This window comes from Hoplias malabaricus, chromosome 3 (assembly GCF_029633855.1).
Source record: "Hoplias malabaricus isolate fHopMal1 chromosome 3, fHopMal1.hap1, whole genome shotgun sequence".
In the NCBI taxonomy this organism is placed as follows: domain Eukaryota; kingdom Metazoa; phylum Chordata; class Actinopteri; order Characiformes; family Erythrinidae; genus Hoplias; species Hoplias malabaricus.
In genome coordinates this window covers 22559570-22586078 of record NC_089802.1, presented here as the reverse complement: position 1 = coordinate 22586078, position 26509 = coordinate 22559570, and the positions used below count along the sequence as shown (strand labels likewise).

The following is a 26509-nucleotide window of genomic DNA, read 5'->3' as shown; positions in this document are numbered from 1 at the left end:
GGAGACTATACATTAAGAAAATATAGACAATGAGCTCCAGAAAGACGTTTTTAGAGGTTGAGAATAGGTGAAAGGAGAGCAAGGTGTAAAGCTGAGTAATTAATATGATAAATTGGGGAAACTGTAAGGTTTAAATATGGGAATTAAAGGGAAAATTGTTAATTGAACACTTGCTCTAATTTTGAATCTGGTTTGATATTGTTAATTTAGATTTGTGGTAGATAAAATATATTTGGTATTTTGTTTACTGCTTATTGTCCTAAGAATCTTATTTTTCCCGTTTAGTTAGTATTTTTTAACTATGGTAGTTCGTCTAAAAATTTATTTTCTGCCACGGTTTGAATTTTTCGTTCATCATAACATATTTTGTAACCTGCTTGCTATTTCTCTAGTTCATAAAATTTTGCTTTCATTTGTTATAATATATCTTGTGATTTCACTGTGGCTTGTGGACTGTTGAGTGTGGCTGGAACCTTGTTTTCGTTTTTAAAATATAGTCGTTGGTTTAATTCTGTGTTGTGAGATTTTAGTCCTGCTTTTCTTGCTTTTTCTATTTACTATAAATTGTATTTCGTATGTTGGCGTGGTATTTGCTTCTGCCTAACAAGCTTTTTCGGTCCGTGGGTCGGTTTCATAATTAATGTAAATTAGGCTTGACTTGCTTTTATATTCAATACTGTGTTTGAAGACAAACTTATGTTTTATATCTACCTGTGAAATTATTCACAGAGCTGAGGTGGTCCTGCTTTTATTGGCTGTGTTTCAGAACCTGTCTTTAAAACTTAGATTTTTTTTTCTCTTCTTTTCTATATATCGTCCGAGGTTGCGTGGGTGTTGGGAAACTGTTTTAGTTCACTCTGAATTGTGATGAAACCTAACGGTGATAATTGATTTGCAATTAAAGGGTGAACTAGAACGAAGACCATTTCAGGTAAGGTCCAATTTTTTAATCAGTTTCTTACAGACACTATGGCTACTCCTAGAGACTTGCATAATGAATTAAACGCCATTTACGGCGTGGGGAATTGGGAATGGAAACCGTTTGTACAACAAATTGAAATAATAACTGAGGGATTAAAACAGGGAGAAATATATTTGGAAAAGCGGGATATTGTGCACAAAAGTGTGCTACAGATATTTGAAACATGGGTTAAATTACATACAGGGGAGAAAACTTCTTTAAATACCGGTATTAATCAGTTGAAAAGAGAGCTGGAGGAAAGATTATGTCAGGCTGAAGCAGAGGTTAGTAAGGCTAGCCTTTTCCAAAGACCTAAGGCAAACAAAAGTTTAAAAATAGCTAGAACGGACATTGCGGAGCTTCAAAATTTTAAAATGGCGTTCCTCAGCTTGACACCACAGCTTGTGGTATTGAAAACACCAGGTCCGTCACCTTCGAGCGCTCTATCACTCACTGCCGAGAAGCCGGAAGTGGAAATTGAGTATATGAACCACAAGGGGGAGGAGCCTACAGCTCCTACAGCTCAGCCTCCCCCATATAACATAGGTCACGTCAAACCAGTTGATAATATCCTCCCTGTTTTCAGTGTTGATTCCGGCAAAGTGAGCGTACAGACAGACACAAGAGGCCGGGATTTTGCTTGTGAGCAGCCAGTTCAAAGTGACAAACACACAAACGCACACACAGACGACCCATTCCAATTGCGAAAGCCACATGAGTCAATTTTAAATACACACACGGATATTAACACCGACTGTTATGACATTATAGATGACACGGGAAAGCATGTAGAACAGGATAATCCGCGCCTTGTCGATAAACAAACACTAACAACAACATTTAAGAACCCGATGCCACGTAAAAATAAACAAAAAATCAGGATTAAAGCTGATTTAGAGGGACATGTCACAACGGATGACTCTGACCAAGATGAGGGACTTATAGCAGATGATGAGGACAGTGCGAATGAACGTCGTGGTGGTAGACGGATTTCTGATTTGAACAAAACATTGCGTGCCATGGAAAAACTCATATTAAAAGAACAGAGACAGTTGGACTTAACAAAACAGACTTTAGAAGGCGACATGCAAACTTCAGACAAAACGGACATTTTGAGACGAAGCACCAGACCCCGACACCCGCCTGACAGGTATATGTCTGACACTAACGTTGATACTATGCTTCCATTAGTGGCCACTAGTACTGGAACATATAAATATGTACCATTATCACTGACTGATGCACAGACTTTGGTCGATCAGCTTCCGCCTTTATGTAGTGGAGCGGCTGCTTGGATTAGAAAGCTGGACAGTCTGACAGGTGGCATGACTCTAGCACTTGGGGATTTTAGAAACATTATTAAAAGATCGACTACTTCCATGGAAGCAGCTGAAATAGAGAGACAGGCGCAGACATCTACTCAACCTAATTATGATCTTTTCCACATTCACTCACAGCGCCTTACTGACGTTATGAGAGAGATGTGGCCAACCAGAGCAGCGTCCACAATCCCATTATATGCCTGGGATGAAAAGCTTAGCCCAGGGGAATATATGGGTAAAGCAGTTGAGGATTGGACTAACACTACAGGGGTTCACCCTGCTAGGGGGCAGCAGGTGGTTTGGTTTAGGACTGCAGTTGTGAAAGGCTTGCCAGCCCTCATAAAGGATAAAATTGAGGACGATCCTAATATGGGCCCTGACACACCACATGACTTGTGGGTTAGACACGTTTTGTTCCATATGAACAAATATAAGGAAAGATTAGATAACAAAGACAAGGAGATACTTAAGTTACAAAGAGACCTACTAACTGTTCAACTAGCAGAAGCCAGGAAATCTATAAATGATAATAAAAAGCAAACAAAGTCTGACACCATGATGCCTATGACTGCACTGCCACATATGCAATCACCACAAATATTTATGAACAAAAATACATACATGCCTACTCAATCTGGGCCACCACAAAACCCACCGTATAATTATGGACCAACTCCATATTTCTTATATCAGCCCTACTCATGGGACAGGGGGCGGGGTAATGGTAGGTGGAGGGGCAGGGTCCACCACCAGACCGGGGCGTGCCTAAGATGTGGAGCTTTGGACCACTGGGTAGCACAATGTGAGGCACCACACCCACAGGCGGCACCAAAATCGGAGCCATCACATCTTCCTGCTGGCCAATACAGCATGGAGCCGTGGGGTGGACATTGATGGGGCCAAGAGGAGCACCAGGACAGCAGGGCCAGGGCAGAACCATGCTGTCATTAACTGTGGGGGCCTCCAAAATCGTTTTTCTGGTTGACACGGGAGCCACATGGTCAGCCATCAACATTGTATTACCTGCACATCTGATGAGCGAACACACTGTGCAAGTAAGGGGCTTCTCGGGGACATCTACATCACTGCCAAAAACAAGACATTTGCCAGTCAAGTACTGGTACACAGACTGTGTCACATTCATTTTTAATTGCACCACAAGCACTCTTGAACATTTGTGGTAGACACTTGTTGATGAAAATGGGAGTCTGTATTTTATGACAACCAGATGGGATTACACTTACGTGGTTGGACGGACAAAAAACTGTGGCAGTGGTGGGGTACACTGATGGTATGTACCTGATGAGACCTCAGCAGGATGAGTCGATAGACATTTCCTGGGGTTTAGTGACTGGACAGACGGACCCGTCACCACGACTCATTGCCTTGTTCCACCAGTGGTCGCTTTGGATTACAGCCATGGCACCCTACGTTCCTCCGCCCGACCCATTCCATGTCACCCTGTTCTACGATGTAGGGGGAGATTTAACTTACTATGAAGCTTTTCAAACAGAATTAGAGGGTACACAGTGGTCGGTTGACACCACAGGGATTTATGTGGGTCCTGAAGGGGTGGCATCTCCTGTTTTACTAACACCACAACAACATTATTGGTAAAAACTGTCTGACACGGCGGCAACACACATTTCACTAGTTCTCGATCAGAGACACGAGGCCAAGCACTTGGGCCCTATGGTAAAAAGAGCAAATGAGGCCACGGATTGGGTCTGGACCTAGCTGCCTGGTGTCATGTTTTCAAAGTCAACATAGACATATCACATCACTGATAACTCACCCATCTTAGTCACATTGCACCATCAATTGCTGCCTAGACACCATGGTTGTGAGGACTGTGATTATCTACTGATTGAGGTATTATTAGCATCACTACCTGACACATTGTGGTCCACAGGACCAGATGATGTATGATAGACTAATCAGACACTTGTCTATTTTTGTATGAATATTACACAACCAATTTGGATTGCCCAATATAAACAAAAAACCAGAGACTGTGTAAGACATGTTAGCATTTTTAGAACTGACTGGTTACAGCAGACAATACATTACTGACTTTGTCGGACGAACATAACCTTTTAGGGACATGGTGAAATCGCTAGGGATGAGAAATTTGTCTGGTAAGCTGAATTGGACTGTGGAGTCTGAACAGGCGTTTATAGACGTTAAACAAGCCTTATCTGTTGCAGTTGACTTAGCCAGACTTGACTATTAATTACCTTTTTACATGGATGTTTCTGAAACAGACACTGTGATTAATGGTGTACTGTTTCAGAAAAAGGGGGAAGGTAGATCAGTACTAATGTATTTAAGTGTCCCATTGGACCTTATAGAGAGGAGACAATCACAGTGCACAAGACATGTAGCAGGACTGACTAAATTAGTTCAGAAAACAGCACATTTGGTAGCAGGATATCCATTGCGCATTCTAACCACACATGGAGTAGTAGCGTACATAAACTCACAGATGTTCACACTCACTACATTGAGACAGAGACGCATTCACAAAGCATTGACTGCACCCAACATCACCTACACACACGAAGGAGTTAATATGGCAGATGGGATGTTGGAAGGTCCACCACATGAATGCGAGGAACAGGTGGAAAGGCAAGGAAAAGTAAGACCAGACTTACAAGCCACACCCATTCCAGGGTCATGGAATTTATGGACGGATGGGTGTGGGTACAGGGCAGATACAGGTGAAGTCAGAGCAGGATACGCAGTAGTTCAGGAAGCGAAGGGGGAAACACATGAGTTTCAGACAGTTATTGCAGACGAAGTGAAACAAAACCCATCGGCGCAGAAGGTAGAACTGCACATATAGGAAAACAACAAAACACTGGAAAATTAAAAACAATGGTGGCACCCACACACGTCAGCATTAGTGGTTGATTACATCACTAAATGTCAGATTTGTAACACTCAGAACGTAACAAAAGCATTTAAACTAGCGCCAGGAAGGTTTCCATTGCTAGATTCTCATGAACATGAGATTCAAATGGATTACACAGATATGATTGACCCCATTAGGAGATATAGATATCTCCTGCTCGTTGTAGATAGATTCTCGGGGTGGGTAGAGGCACTCCCACTCTGAGGGAAGATGCAAAATCAGTCTGTAAGTTTCTGATTAATTGTTGGATTTCTAACCATGAGTTTCCTAGGAAAATGTTTTATTTTTTATATTTTTTCAGATAACGGGAGTCATTTCACGAGTAAAACACTGCAGTGGGTGGAGCAGTCGTTGGGGCTGCGCCATAGCTATGGTTGTGTGTATCATCCTGCCTCACAAGGTCAGGTGGACAGGATGAATCAAAATTTGAAATCTAAATTAGCAAAGATCAAACTGGCCACGGGCATGAATTGGCTTGATGCCCTTCCAATTGTTTTAATTAGTGTCCGTAGTTAAGTGAACAGAAATACAGGGTTCACTCCTTTTGAATTAGGGAGGGGCATACCTTTTTAAGGCCCCTCCAGCGCGCTTGCGTCCCCCCAGAAACTACCTCAAGCAGAGTACCGACAGCTATATGAAGAACTAAAAGCTGTTTGTAAAGATTTCTCTATACAGGTGCAGGAAAGGAGAGAAGGAGAAGAAACGGAGGAGAAGGATCCAGAAGTGACAGTCTCACCTTGGGTCCTCCTGAAGGTTATCAAGCGGAAGTGGTACGAACCTCGCTGGACAGGACCCTACCAGGTGACAGAGAGAACCAGTTGTGCAGTCCGGCTGAAGGGTAAAGGCTTACAGTGGTACCACCTCACACAGTGCAGAGCCGTACCGACACCTAACATCAAACATTCACTGAAGGAAAACAACACCTCAGAAGAGGCTGATCAAGCAGCCTCAACCAACATAGGGGCAGAATAATCCCCTGAGGCAGGGGCACGACAAGGAAAGTCTATCCTTGCCCCCAGCGCAGATCCCTACCAACGGATGAAGAATACACTTTAACACATACACATATAGGGCTCATTGTAATCTCTTAGTCCAGAGAGTGAGTGGTAGGACAGAGGTGTCCACTCCTAACAGGAGCGGTGTAATTGCCCGCTACCACCACAATCTGCCATCACGCTCTACCTAAGTCACTCGCCAAGCCGGGGGTGACCTAGGCAGACCAATTTAACATTAATTGCTTACCATTTATCTAAATGTATTGACCTGTCAGTTGGACAGGTAAAAAGGGGGAATTGTTGTGAAAAATAATTTTATTACTTTTTGTTAGTGGACAAATATCCTTAAATGATGATTAGTTAAAATTAGAAAGTATAATTACATATTCATTGTATGAAACCTTGTATTCATATGAATGATTAACCAGTATTTTAACCATGCATTTAAACAGTTTAGAATCTGCACACTAACTGGCATGTTGACTCAGTATTACCACCTTTCTAAATTCTTAGACCTCTAACATTGAACAGATCTACACTCAGGCTTTTAGCATAAATTACAACTGTTAGCCAGAAGGGGGAGTTGAACTTTAGGGCATCTCAGTGACCTTAAGTCTATCAGTGACCTTAAGTCCATTAGTGACCCCTCTGAATCTTGGTGACAGAAAAGGAATGTGGGTAATAAAACCTACAGAGTCAGAAGGGCATGATGAGTGTTTTGGGGTCATAGGTGCATGTGAAACTTGCACGCGAGAAACCTGAGTACTACCATGTCTAATTATGCATATTAATATATGTTAATCAGCCAGAAACGCCTTGCCAGCAGGGTATTCGTCATTTGGGGTATAAAACTATGGAGTCAGATCCCAAGAGTCAGAACTCTGCGTGGAAGGGCACTAGGTTGCGTTTCTTATGTATTAGTTCTCCTGGATCCAGCATTGTATTAAATACTTTGATTTGCTTTGAACTTCACTCGACTGGTCTTTGTAAAACTTCCGGAACGAGCACGCCTCCTTGAGGAGGAAGGTTGTATTTTGGATCTTTTGGAGATCTTCTAAATTTTAATTACTTTGGGAACGGTCTAAAAAGAACATTTAATTCTTCTTAATTCTGGATAAGACACAGCAGTGCTGCTAGAGATTTTAACACCTGTGTCAACTCACTGTCCACACTGAGATACATATATTTTATTGGTCAAACTTATAGACATAAATTCAGACACAGTTGCTCATACATTCTCAGCATTGTATTTTGACATTGTGATGCTATGTCAGTGTTTATTGTGCTCTCATGAGTGGATCAGACAGAACAGTGCTGCTGGATAATTTTAAAACCTGTGTCCACTCACTGCCTACACAGTTACACACACATACTCTGTTGGTCCACATTATAGATAAAAAAGGCAGAGACAGTAGGTCATACATTTGCAGCATATCTGCTTTGTAGGTGTCCTGACCATTGAAGAACATGTGAAAGGGAGCAATGAAAGTATGCAGAGCAAGAGGTGCACCCCTTTCTGTAAAGTGCTCCTTCGGACAGTGGAGCTGAAAACTTGGACACTGAAACAAAAATAAGGAACCAGTCATGATGTTATTGTTGATTTGTTTAGATATGCTTTCAATTGTCTCTGTCCTCTGGCCCTCTCTGACTGGCAGGGGGAGAGGTGACAGTTTGTGTGTGAGAAGGAGAGGGAGGGGCTGAGGGTATAGTGAGTCTGCAGGTGTGGGTATAAATGAGATATAACGGACATATATTTGATCAAGAACTAGTCCTTGGATCAAAACCCAATATAGACATATGTGGTATCATGAGAATCGTAAGAACCTGAACTTTAGTAATTATCAAAAAAATGTGGAACTTTCATTACTGTGTGATTGCAGCCTCTGCTTAAATAGAGATGTGCAGCTTGTCGTTGAAACATCACATAAAAAACAGCTGTAACTCAAAAATGCTTTAGGCATATGTTATGAAAATGCACAAGGTCCTTTTCCATGATGTTCAGAATATATCTATCTCATTGTGCTGGTACTGCATCTCTAGGTGGCGGTGTAATCAATTAATAACCTGTGCAACCAGTTGCTGTCTAATTGTAGCGCCCCCTTTCTGTGCAATGTGGTCACATTTGGCACACTACTTCAGAGTAATGACGTACATATGTGTACCAAGTTGTGTTTGATTTGGGTGAAGTTTGTTGTAGTTATAGCTCAAAGAGTGCATCGAGGCCCGCTCATGCATATTTGTTAAATAACTGCCACAACAGCGTGTCAAAAGTTCTAGATTTTTTTGATAATTATTTACCTACAGTCTATACAGACTTCAAAAATACCAGTTGTTTATTGATAAGACAAATTTCCAGGGAGGAGTGCGAAAAGCTCCATTTTCACATATCTGACTATTGTGGATAAAGTATGCATTTTTTGACAATAGTTGTAATTGCAAAGTTGTAAGGCAATTTGCAGAGTATGAAATAAAGCAAACTGCTTGTCAATATGTTTATATTTCGCTGAGATATTCCATATTTGCATGTTGAATAATTTAATGTATAAAATTTTATACAAAAATAATAGTGCCTATTGTTATGAAACTTTTTATGTGCTCAGGAAGTGGGGCCATGGACATACCATGCAAGTGTCATGATGATAGGACCTTGTTAAAGTCATGAAACAGCTGCTGAAATTTGATTGGTTGATGGCGGCCATGTTTTTTCGAATATGACATCATCGTCATAGAATCTAAGTCAGCTCATCACCCACTACACGCATACCAATCGGCATGTCAATCGGACAATCCTGTGAAGCGTAACAATTTTTTTGCTTTTACAGCGCCCCCTAGGCTTGCGGTTGCACAGCCAAGTACTTCCATCCCTTATAGGGATCAAGCATGTGAAGTATCGTAACATTCGGAGAAAGCGTTTGTGAGTTATAGCTGTATTTGTGTGATTTTTGGAACTCGAGCTCCACCCCTGTATTTGGGCGGAGTCTGGAAGCCGACCAGTGATGGAATTCCAAATTTTTTTGAATAATTATTAAAATTCAGGTTTTTAAAATTCCAAGGTTCTTAGGATTCTGCTGATACCACATATGTCCATATTGGGTACATTTCCAGAGACTAGTTCGCGCTCAAAAATTTGTGCAATTTTGCATATTATGCAAATTAGCTCAAAATCTAAGTAGGCGGAGCTTATGGGTTCTTGATGCTTTTTTGTAGGGTCTGACCTGAGGAATCAGGGAAAAAAAGAATTTCGTCTCTACGCTACACGGGGCAGGAGATATAGGGAGCGACGCGTTCCGCGTCGCTATAGCGCCACCATCAGGCTGATCGGGCTGATTCTTTGCGCCTGAGTAGCGGGAGGGTTTACTACCAGTTGGCCAAATGACAAGTCTGTAGGACCTACGGTTTGGGCTGCCCATCGCGTTTCATCGGAGAAAAAGAAGAAGAAGAAGAAGAAGAAACAGAGCAAAAACAATAGGGCTCCAGCACTTGCAGTGCTTGGACCCCTAAAAAGCGGAAAAAACGGAACAAAAACAATAGGGCTCCAGCACTTGCAGTGCTTGGACCCCTAAAAAGCGGAAAAAACAGAACAAAAACAATAGGGCTCCAGCACTTGCAGTGCTTGGACCCCTAAAAAACCGTAACAAAAACAATAGGGTTCTACGCACTTGAACCCTAATAATAAATAAAAAAAAACAGGAAAGCATATTTTAATAACAATAGCCAATGGGCAGAGGCTGAATCATTTGCTAATTGGCTTGTGTGTCTTTTGAGTCAGAGGGTTTTCTGTTTCATGCTAACTATATTCTGTTCTGTCAGTTTATAGTAACAATGAGTAACTGCTGAAAATACAATTCACAGTAACTGACTATACGCTACAGAGAAGCCCAAAAATGGGGTAATAAAGGCCATTGAACCATTTTGCACAATATATAGTTTGTGAATGCCTGCACATACAATTGTTTCTGAATTAAAGTATATTAATAGTTACTTTGCCCCCCTTTGTGACACCTTCTGGTTGTTAAAAATGCTATACAAATACATTTGACTTTTTGGCATTTGTGAGGTCAGGTACAGATGTATGAGGTACTGGATCACAAATGCCACTACAGCTTGTCCCAAAGGTAGTGAATGGTGCTACATCACTCCAGAGAGTGCAGTACCACTGCTCCACAGCTCAGTGCCGGTGAGTGTTGATGATAACTACTGTATATGGTAAACCTTTAGGGTAATGTGTGGCTGTTCCAACAGGTCTCATTTCATTGCATGTTTTCCTATAGAGATAATACAAGTTCTGTAAACAAGTGCTGTGAGGAGTTTGGTGTGTTCTCCCCATGTCCATGTGGGTTTCCTCTAGGTGCTCTGGTTTCCTCCCATAGTCCAAAAACACACATTGGTAGGTGGACTCAAAAGTGTCCATAGGTGTGAATGTGTGTGTGTATGCCCCCTCCAAGGTGTGTTCCTGCCTTGTGCCCAATGATTCCATGTAGGCTCTGGACCCACTGTGACCCTGAATTGGATAAGCAGTTACAGATAATGAATGAATTAATGAATGTAAACAACTGAATGTGTGTGTCCAAAATTGGTGCACCTTAAAGTAAATAAATTTGAAGAAAATAAATATAATTAAGAATAAGAAATATATTTATAAATACATGTAAATCTCCAAAGTAACTTTACAGGATAAGAAAAAAGAATGTAAAATGATTGTATTCCAAGTAATTTTGGAGCATTTCTGTTTGTTCATTCATCATGGACCATTCACACAATATGTAATACAGCTGCTGTGTTGAAATGTAGTAAATTAAAAATCAACAAAAATTATGCATTTTTCTTTAGGGCAACAACAATATATTGCTTCCCGTTATTTCCAACCTATTTTGGACATTTTGTGCAGAGCCATCTCTTTTTCTCATCTCTTCCATTTCCTGCCCTAGTCCTTCATCAAGTTCTCATTTCTACCCCGTGTTCTCCTTTCCCTTATCATTCCTCTCAACTGTCATGTCTTCACTTCACAAAGAACCAGCACTTTCACTGAGAAGCCCAAAAGGTTTTAGATTACTTTTACAGCTCCATTCCAACTGCTTTTATCTCTCTACCGCTCCACCCGGAAATTAATGAAATGAAATTAATACCCCCCACTGTTAACAAACGAAGAGTGAATTCAGTTCAGGACTTTCATGTAAATTAGACTGTGTGTATTTCAAAAGCATGAAAAAGCAGGAAGATATGTAAGAAAAAAAAAAAGAAAAGAAAAAGAAATATATTCATATTTGGGGAAATGTCGCAGTTTTAGTATTACAATAAAATAGTAATTTTACTAGGAAAAATACATAGTTACTACACAGTTGTTCAAAGCCTCTGAGTAATTGAAAATTTGTTAAAAAGGAACATTCATTAGGGACACAGTTGTCCAGTTGTGTGTTTATATAATCTTCTTAGGAAAGTATGATATGAAATGTGATGCCCTGGAACAGCTTGCACATAAGCATACGGTCACTAAGTCAAATGCAGAGCATGTGCTAGAGGGGTATAATGCCTCACAGCATAGTGGAACACTATCACAGTAATATGTTTACTCGTATTTTCTCCAACATTTTCTTTTAAAACACATTGCACTGGTGTGTGAAAATTTTCAGTCAGTGGTCATGACTGGCATATGGTTTCCAATAAACAATATATAACAGATCCCTGCTGATTCTTTGCAAAAACCTATTAAGGTAATTACTTAGAATTAACCCCTCATTCGGTGTGTCTGTGTGTGTGTCTGTGGGTGTGTGTGTGTGTGTAAGCATGAGTGTGAAAACAAGAGAGATTGGGAAACGTTAATGACTCCCAAGGATGTAATCAATAATGGCTTGCTGTTGCTGTTCTTTTTTGTCTGGATGTCTGAAAACTGAGAATGAAAAGTGAGGAAACAGTACAACACAATCAGTTCTTTGTCCAAAAAGAGGCAAAACTGGAATGTAAATAAACATAAAATGAATCAGCCTAATAAACTCGGATTTGAGTTGAATTGGCTATATGCCATACATTATTGATAATGTTTGCACTGTAATTTTTCGGAATGAAAACTATGACAAAAATACTGATGACCTTTTTTTCACAACAAAAACTAGAAAAGAACCAGGGCCATCACTAGAGATGAATGATTAGGTTTAACCAAGGGGGTCAGGGGTAATTGCCTCATAGCAGCAAATTTATTTGATGAAGTACAGATAAAGCAAAGAACTAACATTAGTTCTATCTAAAGCAGAGCTGTAGTTCCTAGTATTTCAGTTCTGACCGGCTGCTCTCAGCGCCGCAGCAAAACAAACCACTGTAGGTGGGACTGTGAACCCATTGGCTGCACACTGAGTGATGGACAGATAACTCTGGCTGCTGATTGGCTAAATAAAGGTGATGACCTATAAAAAGCATGTTCTCTGTTTATAAGCCGTGGAGAATCCCTGTTTCCCCTATATTTTAGTGTCCAAATATGGAATGGTTGGCCATTCATACATGTGCATGTTCTGTCGAGAAATCAATACAGACCGACAGCCAACGAATATCTGGAGACACAGAGAACCGTTGTTGAAAATGAAATAATTTACAAGAACTAAATAAAAATGATCATTTGATGACAAGAAAAATGACAATGTCATTTTTTGTCAGTGAAAAAAAATTAAATGAAAATGTGAAAGACTGCTAAATACACCATTATTTCTAATACAAACAGAAATGGCATGTGAATAAAACATAAACAAACTTGTCTGTTTGCTGAACTTAAGGCAACAAGAATGTCTAAAATGAAACTAAAACAAAATCAAGATTAGCTGCCCAATATATTTGTTTGTCAGTGTAAAAGGATTTATAATCCTCCTATAATCCTGCCTATGTTTGGGGAGGGGTACTGGGACAAAATATATCGGACTGTTTTTGTTTTTGTTTTGTTTTTAGCTAGTCAAAACTATGTATGTTTGGAGCAACAAAGAATTGGCATTGTATTTTTTTATAGTTATCTCAAAATTGATTTGTATTTTTACCTGCAACCCATTTTGACTTTTTGGACACTTCCTGTTATATTGTTCATGTAGTGCTTCTCAACTGCTACATGTGGCTGTATATTAGTCTCGCATAAGATTTAGAGAGTACTTGAAAAACTCTTAACTGAATCACAAGAGCAGAAGCTTTATATATTATACTCATTAATTACACACAGACTGATATATTTCAAGTGTTTGTTTCTTTTAATTTGATGATTATAACTGACAACTAATGAAAACCCCAAATTCAGTATCTCAGAAAATTTGAATATTTCTTAAGACCAATACAAAAATTGGATTTTTAGAAATGCTGGCCAACTGAAAAGTATGAACATAAGAAGTATGAGCATGTACAGCACTCAATATTTAGTTGGGGCTCCTTTTGCCTGAATTACTGCAGCAATGTGGCGTGGCATGAAGTCAATCAGTCTGTGGCACTGCTCAGGTTATATGAGAGCCCAGGTTGCTCTGATAATGGCCTTCAGCACTTCTGCATTGTTGGGTCTGGCGTATTGCATCTTCCTCTTCACAATACGAGGTCAGGTGAGTTTGCTGGCCAATTAAGAACAGGGATACCATGGTCCTTAAACCATGTACTGGTAGCTTTGTCAATGTGTGCAGGTGCCAAGTCCTGTTGGAAAATGAAATCTGCATCTCCATAAAGTTGGTCAGCAGCAGGAAGCATGAAGTGCTCTAAAACTTCCTGGTAGACGGCTGTATTGACCTTGGACCTCAGAAAACACAGTGCAACCACACCAGCAGATGACATGGCACCCCAAATCATCACTGACTGTGGAAACTTTACACTGGAGCTCAAGCAACATGGATTCTGTGCCTCTCCTCTCTTCCTCCAGACTATGGGACCTTGATTTCTAAAGGAAATGCAAAATTTACTTTCATCAGAGAACATAACTTTGGACCACTCAGCACCAGTCCAGTCCTTTTTGGAAGCAAGACGCTTCTGACACTGTCTCTTGTTGAAGAGTGGCTTGACATAAGGAATGCGACAGCTGAAACCCATGACTTGCATACGTCTGTGCGTGGTGGTTCTTGAAGCACCAACTGCAGTCCAGTCTTTGTGAATCTCCCCCACGTTTTTGAATGGGTTTTGTTTCAAAATCCTCTCCAGAGTGTGGTTATCCCTATTTTTTGTACACTTTTTTGTACCACATCTTTTCCTTCACTTTGCCTCTCTATTAATGTGCTTGGACACAGAGCTCTGTGAACAGCCAGCGTCTTTACAATGAACTTTTGTGTTTTGCCCTGTTTGTGTAAGGTGTCAATGGCCGTCTTTTGGTCAACTGTCAAGTCAGCAGTCCTTCCCCATGATTGTGCAGCCTACAGAACTAGACTGAGAGACCATTTAAAGGCCTTTGCAGGTGTTTTGAGTTAATTAGCTGATTAGAGTGTGGCACCACTCTCAACATTGAATCTTTTCACAATATTCTGATTTTCTGAGATACTGAATTTGGGGTTTTCATTAGTTGTCAGTTGTAATCATCAAATTAAAAGAAATAAACACTTGAAATGTATCAGTCTGTGTGTAATGAATGAGTACAATATACAAGTTTCACTTTTTGAATGGAATCTTCAGCATAAGAAGGGAGTCCTTCATTACTCACACTATTTATGCGTACACTTTTAGAGACAAGTATATGGAATTAGTTAAAACTTTTTCCTTGAAAGTCAAAATTGATAAGTTCAAAATCATTTATAACCCAAAGTGCCAGACTGACACTTTGGTATTGTTTTTTTACATGTCATGATGAAAGCAGTGTCAAACTCATTGGTTCCTATATCTTTCCTTTTGTTTTAAAACTAGTGTATTCACATCAGAGATTCTCTTATGTTTGGGTATTAATTATTTTAACTAACAGTCTGAAAAAATGTTTAGATATTCACCATTTCTCTTGGTGATTTTTCTTGGGTCATAAAGCACCAGCTAAATGTGCTTTTACTCAAATCATTACTGTCATAACAACCACTCAGTTTCATCATATAAAATCAGTGTCATAGGGCTGTGATTTCAAAACCTGCCTTCACTCTTTGTGAGGAGTTTACTGTGCACTCCAGTGTCTGCATGGGTTTCCTCTGGGTTCACCATTCATCTACAACATTCCAACAACACATGTCAAGCTATTTCAAATTGTGTGAGTGCATGTGTGAGTGCGTGATGCCCAACTATGGACTGGCACCCTGTCCAGGCACCCAGTGATTCAGGGTGTGATCTTAAGTACAGGAAATTAAAACATGCATGTTTATAATATCTTATACAGCTTATGGATGTATGGATTTTATGAAAATTGAGTTTCTAAAACATCTGTTGAAGTTCCTCTATAAACCTTTTTTCTATAAATGTAACTTTTGTTACATTAAAAAAAAACCCTGGAAAAGAAGCAGCAATAATTTACTGACAGGAGAAAACTAATATAAAGAATGTGCCACTAGGGAACAGGAAGATAATATATTTCTAATAATTTACAGATACAGAGACGAAGGGTTTTGTGGTTTTGTTGTAACAGCACAGATGAATGAAGGACACACAAAGCATTGAATGCCTGTGAACAGTTGGAATACAGAAACATGAATGAGAGAATGTAACATATATTTCAAAATTTAAAAACAATAACATTATAATTGCAAGACAGTTTGACAAACTTGGTCTGAATTGCAGCAAATCATGAACTATAATGTGAAATGTTGTAGTCTCCTTAGTCCATGTCTGAAAAGAAAATATTTAGTTTTTTAATAATACATCCACCAGTTATGAGTCAAATAGTGGACACCCTTGAATAATGGACCTTACACTTAAAATCTCATTGAATTAATAGATCATTACAAATGTATATTTTTATTTCTAATAATCTTTCCCTGAAATTTTCAGTCTAACCCATATTGCCATCCCCATGGGTTCAGAGTACTCTACAGTAAAGCTCAGAACAGGTTAGAGACACTGTAAAAAATAGAAAAATACTGTAAAATTTAAAGCATAAACTGTGAAAATTTGTTATATTTACCATGATTAACATCTATTACTGTAATTTTACAATACATTTTCTTATAATTCCATACAATCTTCTACTTTTAACATACATTGTTAGAATAGTGTCAAACACCACAAATAAAAATGATAATAATAATAATATTCATTCATTCATTTTTCTGTCAGGAAAAGCACAATAAACATCTGGGGTTTTTTTTAATATTCAAACGGTCAAAATATGTATTTCCTGCTTAATCATTTAAACCACTGTTAAAAAAAAAAAAAAAAAAGAATGGGTAATTTATGTGTGATTTAAATGTCATAAATATATGCATAAATAGTAAAACTTTAAATTTAGCTCTATGGGTTTACAGTTTTATAACATGAAATATACTTATTTAATAACTCAATCTTTAAATGAATACAAATTTGTCGATAAAGTGAAAGTCAAATTGAATGTTTATCTGTCTTACAGGGTAGTTAGTACCTTTGTTTATGTTTGTAAATTGGATAAAAAAAATGCAAAATGTCAAAATATTTCTTACATATTTACTTGCATGTATACATTGTGAAAGTATTATTAACAGTGTTTTTATGTAGGCTATTTGACAGTGATATATGTCCACAACAAATGTAATTTTACTTTTTGTAAAACAACCAAAAATTATGTGGTTTATGTAAAGAAAAATTACTTTATATTTACTGTTAGTCTTGTTAACATTGTCATCTAAAGTTGTTAAAAAACAGATACGTTTTTCTTAAATTACATAACACATTTCAATAAACACTATATTCTTGTAATTTTAACACAAATTTCTTGTTATTTTGAAATACAGGGAAAATACTTTGGGAAAATCCATAATATTTTTATTTATTTATTTATTTATTTTTTATAGTGGAGTGTAATGCAATTCTACATAATTATACTCAGGTCTGTAAATTAGCATATTGAAAAAAAACAGCATTAATCCATATTAATAATCTTAACCTTGATAGAAACAATGATGGGAACCCCATCAAGGCTGAAATGAAACACAGAGTAAGTAATGTAGCTTTTCATTGGGCAAACATCTTCAGAGCCTTCAGAATTGCACTGGGTTTTGCAGCCAAAATAAGTCCACAATTTCAATAAAGACTCTTTTCTACACATAACATTTAGTAAAATGCATAAAGGTTTAACATGGTACTTGAAAGTATTTTCACAATATGATATGATATGTATTGTCAATATCTCACACACACACACACACATGCACACACACGTCTATTTTTTGTGCATTGTGTAAAAAGTTTATGATGAATACACCAAAGTAAATTCTCCCAAATCACCTAGAAAACAATTAACTGCGAAGTGCGAGAAATAACAAAAGTCTGCACTTGACTTAACATAATGTAATACTTATTAATCTGTAAAATTAGGTATTGGATAATAATTTCAGATAATACTGGATTCCCACAGGGAAAGAATTGAAAAGGGTTATAACAACACATTCACATATGGAATATCACAAGTTATTGTCATAATGTTATTTTTATTTGGGGTTGGGGACATTTGGGGTTTTATTTTGAGCAAATAAACTGTTACTGCTCAAACAGTATTTTAACCAAACATTGTCCAACAGATGAGTCAACTGGTGTAAATCATTTTTAATCTCTTAAAAAAAAAGTTTTATATATATATATATATATATATATATTTATATATATATATATATATATATATATATATATTTATATATATATATATATATATATATATATATATATATATATATATATATATATTATGGATAAAATCCTTCATGTGTTTTACAAGTACAGATTATGCTCATGATAGCAAGCATATAATTTCTAAACCTGTTATGAGTGGGAAGTCAAATTTTAACTAATAGGTTTTATATGGTGGAATCTGTATAAATGTCTTTTATCTTTTGGAGCTATCAAACATAGCCCAGGTGCTTGGTTTGATAAAGAACAACCAATAAATTGTACTGTTTTTCATCTTTTTTGAGATATGGATTACAATAAGAGATAACAGCTGAAGTGTCACAAGCCTAATACTGTGACATCTGCAGTAGTCTGTGGTTGAATGAACTTCAAACTCCAATCTCACAGCCAATCAACATGGATCCCTCAGAGCATGGCTTTGATAACCACACAGCTTTGTGTCATTTTCTGCACACATATTCAGGCAACGGATAATCACATGGGGAGGTGATGTAATCACACTGGAGCAGGAATTAAAAATGTGTTTAAACACTCCAGACTGAGCCATTTACTCTCCACCAGTTGATCGCTGGGTTAAAAAAATAACAAAACACTGAACTGTCACTGCAGCCCAAGGGCCCTGCCATAAATAGATGCCCTACAAACACGGGGAATTAATCTCTCCTTCTGTAAATATTTTGATGGTTAAATGTGAACAACAATCACAAACAATGATGGAGCCATCTATATCCCACAGACAGCCAAAAAACCAGGATAAAAAAAAACCTCAAACACCACAATTCAGGTCTTGTAACTTTGGGCCTTGGACACAATAAGCTGTATTTTTTGAGTATTTCAGACATGGATCTGAGATTAGTTTGTGTTTCTGTTCTGCTATATAAAGATGTATATTTATAATATACATTGGTAGGGAATCTGAGGAAGTTTTTCCTTGTCACTGTTGCCCTTGGCTTGCTCACCTGGGGATTTTTACATTTCATGTCAAAAATTTGTCTTACCGGAATTCTATGAAGCTGCTTTGTGACAATATTAAATGTAAAAAGTGCTATACAAATAAATTTGAAATTTGATAAATTATTGTAATCTTTTGCATCAGTGCTCAGTATTGATAAATTCACTATAATGTCTTTTTTGCTCCCAAATGGTGGAACTTTCAAGGTCCTTGCCTTGGGAAATGGTGAGTTCAATCCCTGGTAATACCAAAGCCCCATGACTGAGAGTGTAAGAGCATAATTGGCCTCACTCTGTCTGGGTTGATAGGATGTCCCAGTCATTATTCAGAATGATGCAATCGATGTGGGCATTGGTACGCTGACATAATATATTTGGGCAGTTAGTGTTCCCTCCAATCGCAATATCCAATGATATTGTGTTTGTTGGCAGTAGAGTGAAAACAAATGGTTAGCTTTGCAAGTCTCACATTATTGTTATATGTGAGTGGGCAGAACTGACAGTGACTAAAATGTCTTTGATTATTGTTGTTTGATTTTCTTTTTCATGATGCTTGCACCATACATATTTATTAGGATACAGATCTAGAATAAAGGCAGGCCAGTCAAGCACATGCAGCCTGGGTCTATGAAGCCATGCTGTTGTGGCATGTGTAGAAAGAGGCCTGGCATTGTCTTGCTGAAATAACCATAGATTTCTCAGCTGAAAAAAACAAAAGTGTCTCTCTAACATCTCAGTACAATCATGCTGTAGGAACTGATGCCCCCCCATACGACATGTGATAGATGTTGGTTTCTGCACTTGTTGAAGATAATATTTAGGATGGACCCTTTTGTCTTTGCCAACAAGAAATTGTCTCTTTGCCCAAAAATGAGCTCTTTGCCACATCCCAACTGAATGTGTTGCAGCCATCAAATATAAATTTATATTCACAAAATATAATCAAGTTGATCAGTGAAAACAATGGAAATGTTTTCTTTATACTTGTGTCTGTTAAATGAAGAGAATTAACAAATCACAGATTGATTTGATTGCATTTTATAAAATGCCTCCACCTTTCCAGAAATGGGGATTGTATCCCAGAGGCAGAACTAAAAACATAAGTAAAAGAAGTATAAACTTTTTACAACTTTTATCATATTTTGAACTTCCAAAAAATGTAAAACACACCCAAATGAAATACTACTGCTAAAATGGAAATTCTGTGTTGTTGTGTGCATTATGCATTATGTCCATAATTCTGTCCATCAAAATACAACAAATGCCACATGAAAGCTTTATGTGTAGTGGTCAAATGGTAGCTAATGTGCCAAACAGCTCATGAAATGCAAAATAAAAACAAAAGCACCACCAGAATAACTTACGCATGTTGCTGGCCCTGGCATGTTGCATGTTGTCGTATTGCTGCACATGCATGCCAATGGCTTCTTCATGTTCAATCTGACAGGCCATCTGACCTTGCATCACACTGGTTACAGCTCTGTTGGAGACATATATTTTACTTTAGTGACAAATAGAATATGACTTCATAACACCAACATTCTTTCACTCTCATACCAAGATCTAACTTAAGATCTAGAGCTGTGTAATGGTTGATTTCAACAGAAAATGCTAGCTCACACGGCAAAGATCCCAAAGATGTCGCTGTGACTTTGCAGTAACACATCTATCCTGAAATAGCACAGTCACATTGTGTAATGATCTTCTTATCTTTGGATTTTGTCCTGTTGAGCAATAGGGTGTTAGACTTGCATGAGCTTAATATTTTACTTTAAGTACTTACTAAACTAAGATATTTAAAAAATATATACTTAAATTAGATTTAAATTTTTTACAAGGTTTCAGTACTGGTAAACAGAAAGGAATATATGAAGGAGAAAAGTATAATCATGCAATGTCTAATAATTCTCCTGTAATACTGCATTTTCAGAGGTTTTGATATTCTGTTATGACACCAACAATGTGCTTATTTTAGTTATTAATTGTTCATTTTTCATTTTCTGTATTTTTCATTTTGTTATTAATACTGTTACTGCATTGTCTTGGAGCACAGGAAGAATAGCACTTATCAAGAGAGCAGCTAATGGGCATCCTAAAAATAAAACAAATATAGTTCAACACAAATACACAGCACCATGTGGACAGTTAGACTGAAGCTTTATATTTCACGCTTAAATCATTGGTACATCAACCCTCATTCCAGCAGGGTTTTGTTTCTAGCATGATTCATCATGGACATCTGAAGACAGAGCTTATTTAGATCAGTTGTTGTTAAGTGAAGCTCTGCAGGATGGCAAATATCCAGAAACAGGGCTAGTCAAAGAGGTAGCGTGCTGGGTAGAGTAAGAGAGGCAATTGCACTTGGATCCAACCGTTTTAAATGCAATCTGCAAATTCTCATAATTTTACACCCACTATTCATGGGTATTTGTAAATATAAATGGACATACTTCAAACATTAGCCTTGGAGATATTTTAACACATTCAAAGCTGTTTTTGTATGGTTCTGAAGTGACCCAAAATATCTTAGTTAAGCCAATGGATGACAAGAATTGGTGCAGAGCTTTGGTAGAACCTCTTTAGGTTGGTAATAAACATTTTGCTGTATGTTTCTTTTAAAAATGCTCCAAATGCTTCATCTTGTTGTATAAAGTGAATTACATTATATATTTCATATTCTAACCCATAGACTATTTAAAAAGGAATGGCAGAAGCCATTGGCTGTGTCTGAAAACGCTCCCTATTTATATTTTAGGGCACTATTGAGTGTGTTACCAATATTCTCTGAATGTCCAAATGCTAAAATGTAATTCAAGCTTCAAACAGGCCACTACAATCTCCCACAGTGTATTCGTAATTTATAGTAAATATTGTAGCTTACTACATGGCCTCATTGTGGACCAGGATGTATTGCAGTTTCCTTGTTACTAAGCAACGGGCAGTGTCCGAAATAACTTACAATACTTAGCACTGTTTAGGGAGCTAAATAGTGTCTCTCTATATAGCACAATACTAATGAGGGATTTGGGAGCCATTTCTGTCACAAAAATTCATTCCATAGTGAAATTAGGATTCAGCCAGAGACAGAAATTAGGGTGGAGTGTTCCTTCCTAAAAAAATAACAGAAATATACTTTAGGGAACTAAAAATATTTTTACCCTTTAATAGCACAAAAGAACCCTCTTTGCCACCTTTATTTCATAGAAGTTTACCAAAACATGCCCATTGTTCTCTGTAGTTAATATGGGAACACTGGTTGTCCTCGCCGTGGTTCTGAAATAAATAGAAGCCAATCAAAACTGATTTACACTACATGTCGAAAAATGTGCTTGAAATAGGTGAATTCAGCCACTTAAAGGAACACTATAATATTTTGTTGGAGTTGCATTTTTGATACAGAACTAATCATCAAACATCACAATCTGACCACTTGAACACTCGTTGTTGATTGCTATCAAAACCTCGCATCAGGGTTACAAAATCTAGAGTAAAGCCTTCCAAGAACTGTAGCAGAAGCCTATATAATAATACCAAGGATTTCAGGACAAATGTTAGATGACACAGAATCAACAAACATTTGGCCATACCGTGTGTATTTGGGCCAGTGGCACACTGTGACACAGTGAAATAATACCAAGCATTGAATTCACAGTCACAGAGGGTTTTTTTTTAGTTTGTTTGTTTGTTTTTCTGTGTGTGAGTATGTGTGTGTGTGTGTGTCCAGCCACCCTTAAATGACGGCTGTAGGTGTTCATTCAACACACAGGGATTTTGCTGTGTGGGTTGCACTGTACTTATCACAGAGACGCCTATGAACAGAGAATGAGACTCAGCAGGCAGTGCGTAAAGAAGCATGCAATGGGCAAAATTCAAGCGTGTGCACCGTCAGGCTGTTTGCTGAGGGATTTTAAACCCGTTACAGTGCCTCAAGCTCATTTTGTTTGTTTGTTTTTCTGAGAAGGCAGTAGAATAGCCATGTACATAACAGCTCACTACTTCACCAATAAACAAGTACTCTTCCATGGGAAATACATGCACATTTATAGTATATTTTTAGTATACATGTTTCAATATATATGTATTAAAAAACTATATTTATCTGGGAAGGCTTTATGCTGAATTTTGGGACTTTTCTGTGTAGATCTGATTGCCCAAAGCCACAAGAAATTTAAAGAGGCCAGGTACTGCTGTTGGATCATCGCAAATAACATTGCTATCTATTCCAATGTTGGGGAGCTTTATACCACTCCAGCCAGTGTTGTGCAATGGGCATTCTGAACCTGAGGAATTTACTCATTTTAAGTGTCTACAAAGCTTGAAAATTTAAATAAAGGTTGTAAAATATTACACTAGTTCATATTCATTCTTTCTCAGTACCTTCAGAATGTGAACTAGTGTAGTATTTTATATTTACATTTAATTTACATGTATTTGCTTTTAAATTACAATATATGTACAATGTATTACATGCTAAAGTTCTAATAAGTCCTAATTTTAAATAAACTGCACATATGTTTCTGCATTTGAAGCGTACTCACTCCTGTGATTTATGGTTTGTCCGTTCAGCTTTGAATATTATTATAGGATATATATTTGCATTAGTATGCATTAATGGAACAATCCTCTCCACTGGTTTCATCTCTCTATCTCCTGATTCAGTAATATAAAGCTGACTATTACAGACAATAATTTATTTGCAGTCTTTTCATTGCTGTCCAATGAAAAACATGTATCTCCAAATATAGTAACTTTACAAGAGAAGGTAAAATCTTAACCTTCAATGGAAGTCAATGTAAAAAGATTTTATTCCTAAGTACCTATGGAGCACTTCAATTTATCCATTCTTCATTAATTTTTTTAATACAGTGTGAAGGACAGCTGCTGTGTTCAAATGATATAGTAAACTAAAACTTCACAAAAACAGAGATAAATGCTTGTAATCTGACAGAAACAATATAAGCAATCAAGACACACTTAATAGATGTCAATGGACAGATGTTTCATAAGCACTGGTTTCTGATGTTCTTTTCTGTACTTATCCCCATATGCTATTAGTTTCTATTAGTATTCATGTTTATACGATCAAAGGTAGTGTGTACACTGTAATCTTTTTTTCCCCTTCCCCTCTTCTTGTAGACTGGCCTGTCTTTACACTAGTTGCCAAGCATGAATGCGTTGAAGGACAACTCCAATATTGTTACAGCATAATCCCTATCTGCTGCTTCTGTAGGGTAGCTTATTACCTCAGGCAATAATTTTGTTCTGTACTTAAAAAAGAACAACAGGAAACCCTACTCCATATGCACAGCTTTCTGGCTTGACCACCTGTCCTAATTGGCTAATATGAGAGCTTTGTAAATATTTTTGTTCTTATTTGTTTGACCGTGGTAATTGAACATTTACTATTAGGCCAAACATAATTAAATTTAAGTTACTCCTAAGTAGCATGTCCACTGTTAGAGCTTAAGTTAGAGCTGCATTCTGGGAAGAAATATGTCTGTGAAGATCTGATGGCTGGCAATTGGGCTGTGGTCAGAAACAGATGATGGATGTTTAGTATCCCAAATGTTTAGTCCAGTCCCAATGATATGAGAAGCAAACTGCCACACTCAAGAGATCCCACTTTCGCACCAAGTAGGGGGACTTTTTACCCCTGTAGGAAATACTTGGCATTAAGCACAACCTTACGCTCATATGGAACTGCTTCAGAACATGGAACTGCTTCAGATCCATTTCATTTCATGTTTTCTGTGGGCTTTATAAAAGCTGTGATTGTAATGCTAAACAAATAAGAACCTTGAAATAGATCAGTTCATGAGCTATAACTTTTGGAGATAAGCAGTACTGTGCAAAAGTTTAGGCACCTGAGAAAATGTCTAAAATGATTCTAAAGAGATATTTACATAAGTAGTAAGTTTATTTGCTGAAACAAACAAACAAATCACAATGTTATAATAAATACAAATAATATATAGTGATATTCTGTATGTGAATGTGTTGGTTTAACTTTCCTTTCTATATCTTTCTTCATGGCAGTCCAATATTATTTGAGGTTATCATCCAATACCTAATTTTACCTGGGTTAATAAATACTTTATTATGATAAATCAAGTGTGCTGTTTATTTAACAAACCCAGACAGCCAAGCAGAGTATCTGGAAACAAACTTCGTTCTTCACACGTAGGTCACAACATAGCTACGGCTTGTTTGAAAAAATGAAATGTTTTGTACTGATTGTTAAATTGATATATAATTGTATGCTTAAGCATCATTGCGAAGATAAATTATTTTAAATAATGTAATAACGATATTTTTAAGTGCCTACATATTTTGAACAGTACTGACGTTTAACCACAAATATAGCAAATAGGGGTGATGCTAAAGACGATGTATACCCCTTTAACACAAAATCAAAACAAAACCCTTAACAAGTTTTGCTCGTCTTTACTCTCAAGTGCTTTGGATTGTTGAAGGAAGAAACAATAGACACAAACCAAATAAAAAAAAACGTCCCAACGCACCGTGTCATGTTTTCTCTGTGTGGTCGCTGCGCCTTTTCTAGTCCGAGTTTGGTAAATATCCCCACCAGGGCCATGATGGCCACCACTCCGCAAATGACGTAGACGATCATGTTGGTTTTATCCCTGGTGGGGTCGTGCCGGGGATCTTTCTTCTTGTACGGGGTCTGGCCCTTCATCCACTCGGGCGTGTCATAGTTCGTGCACGTGTTCTGATCCAGGCGCGACTCTTTGTACGCGCAGCAAAAGCGGAAGCCACAGGTGCCGCAGCAGTACAGGTAGCTGCCGGTTTGGCAGATGAACGGCGGGTCCCACTGGCCCATCACGTCGTAGTAACCTCGGCACTCCTCCTGCGTGTGCGGAGCTTCGGACACGGTGCTCTCTTCGTCCCGCGAGCCGTTCGATCCCGCCAGCATGATGAAGCCGTTCAGCTGCTGCTCGGGCTCACCGTCTGCGCGACACACCAGCACCATCACTTTCACTAGCAAATACTCAAGAAGCAAAGCTGTCCGTTTCATCCTGTCTTCCTAAACAAGAGTTTTTCCTTTTGCGGAGAAAGCGAGTTAGGAAACAAAAGAGAGAGAGAGAGAGAGAGAGAGAGAGAGAGAGAGAGAGAGAGAGAGAGAGAGAGAGAGAGAGAGAAGAGAGAAGTTGACGCTATCTGCCGTCAGAAGGTTTAAATCCAAGTGGAAACATACGGCCATGCGTAAATGCTCCTAATTGTGCAGAGGTTTTGGAGGAGCGCGCGCTCACTGAAGCGCTCGTGCAGTGGATGTGTTTAAGACCCAGAGCGGACACTACACACGCTACACGCAAAACACTGACTGAAGAGCAAAGAGAGCGAGATGGAATAGCTCCTGCACACGCACAGAGAGAGAGAGAGAGAAAAAGGAGGAGGAGGAAGAGGATGAGAAGGAGGGATTAGACAACACTGCGCGTGCTGAAATCTTCGTTACATAAACATTATGAGCATATGACACCGATTTAGGCACTCCTGGCCAAATCGCAGATTCTGATGAAAACAAAAGAGCAATAATTAAAACATGCCAAAGTTTGGACACCCTTCTAGCAGTCGGGTCTCAGAACTTAGATAATTAAAACAGTATTTTTACATTACAATT

General features: G+C 38.1%; 1 protein-coding gene across 2 annotated transcripts in view; it reads right to left on the bottom strand.

Moving 5' to 3' along the window:
• shisa9a (shisa family member 9a) overlaps positions 1 to 26153 on the bottom strand; it is a 112837-nt gene extending 86684 nt beyond the window's left edge. For both annotated transcript variants that reach the window (XM_066664501.1, XM_066664502.1), the window contains exons 1-2: positions 25392 to 26153; positions 20235 to 20350 (exon numbers count right to left, since the gene is read on the bottom strand). In XM_066664501.1, the coding sequence (XP_066520598.1) occupies positions 20235 to 20350; positions 25392 to 25906 (631 nt within the window). In that variant the 5' untranslated portion in view covers positions 25907 to 26153. The remainder of the gene's footprint in view (positions 1 to 20234; positions 20351 to 25391) is intronic.
• Positions 26154 to 26509: the final 356 nt, after the last annotated feature.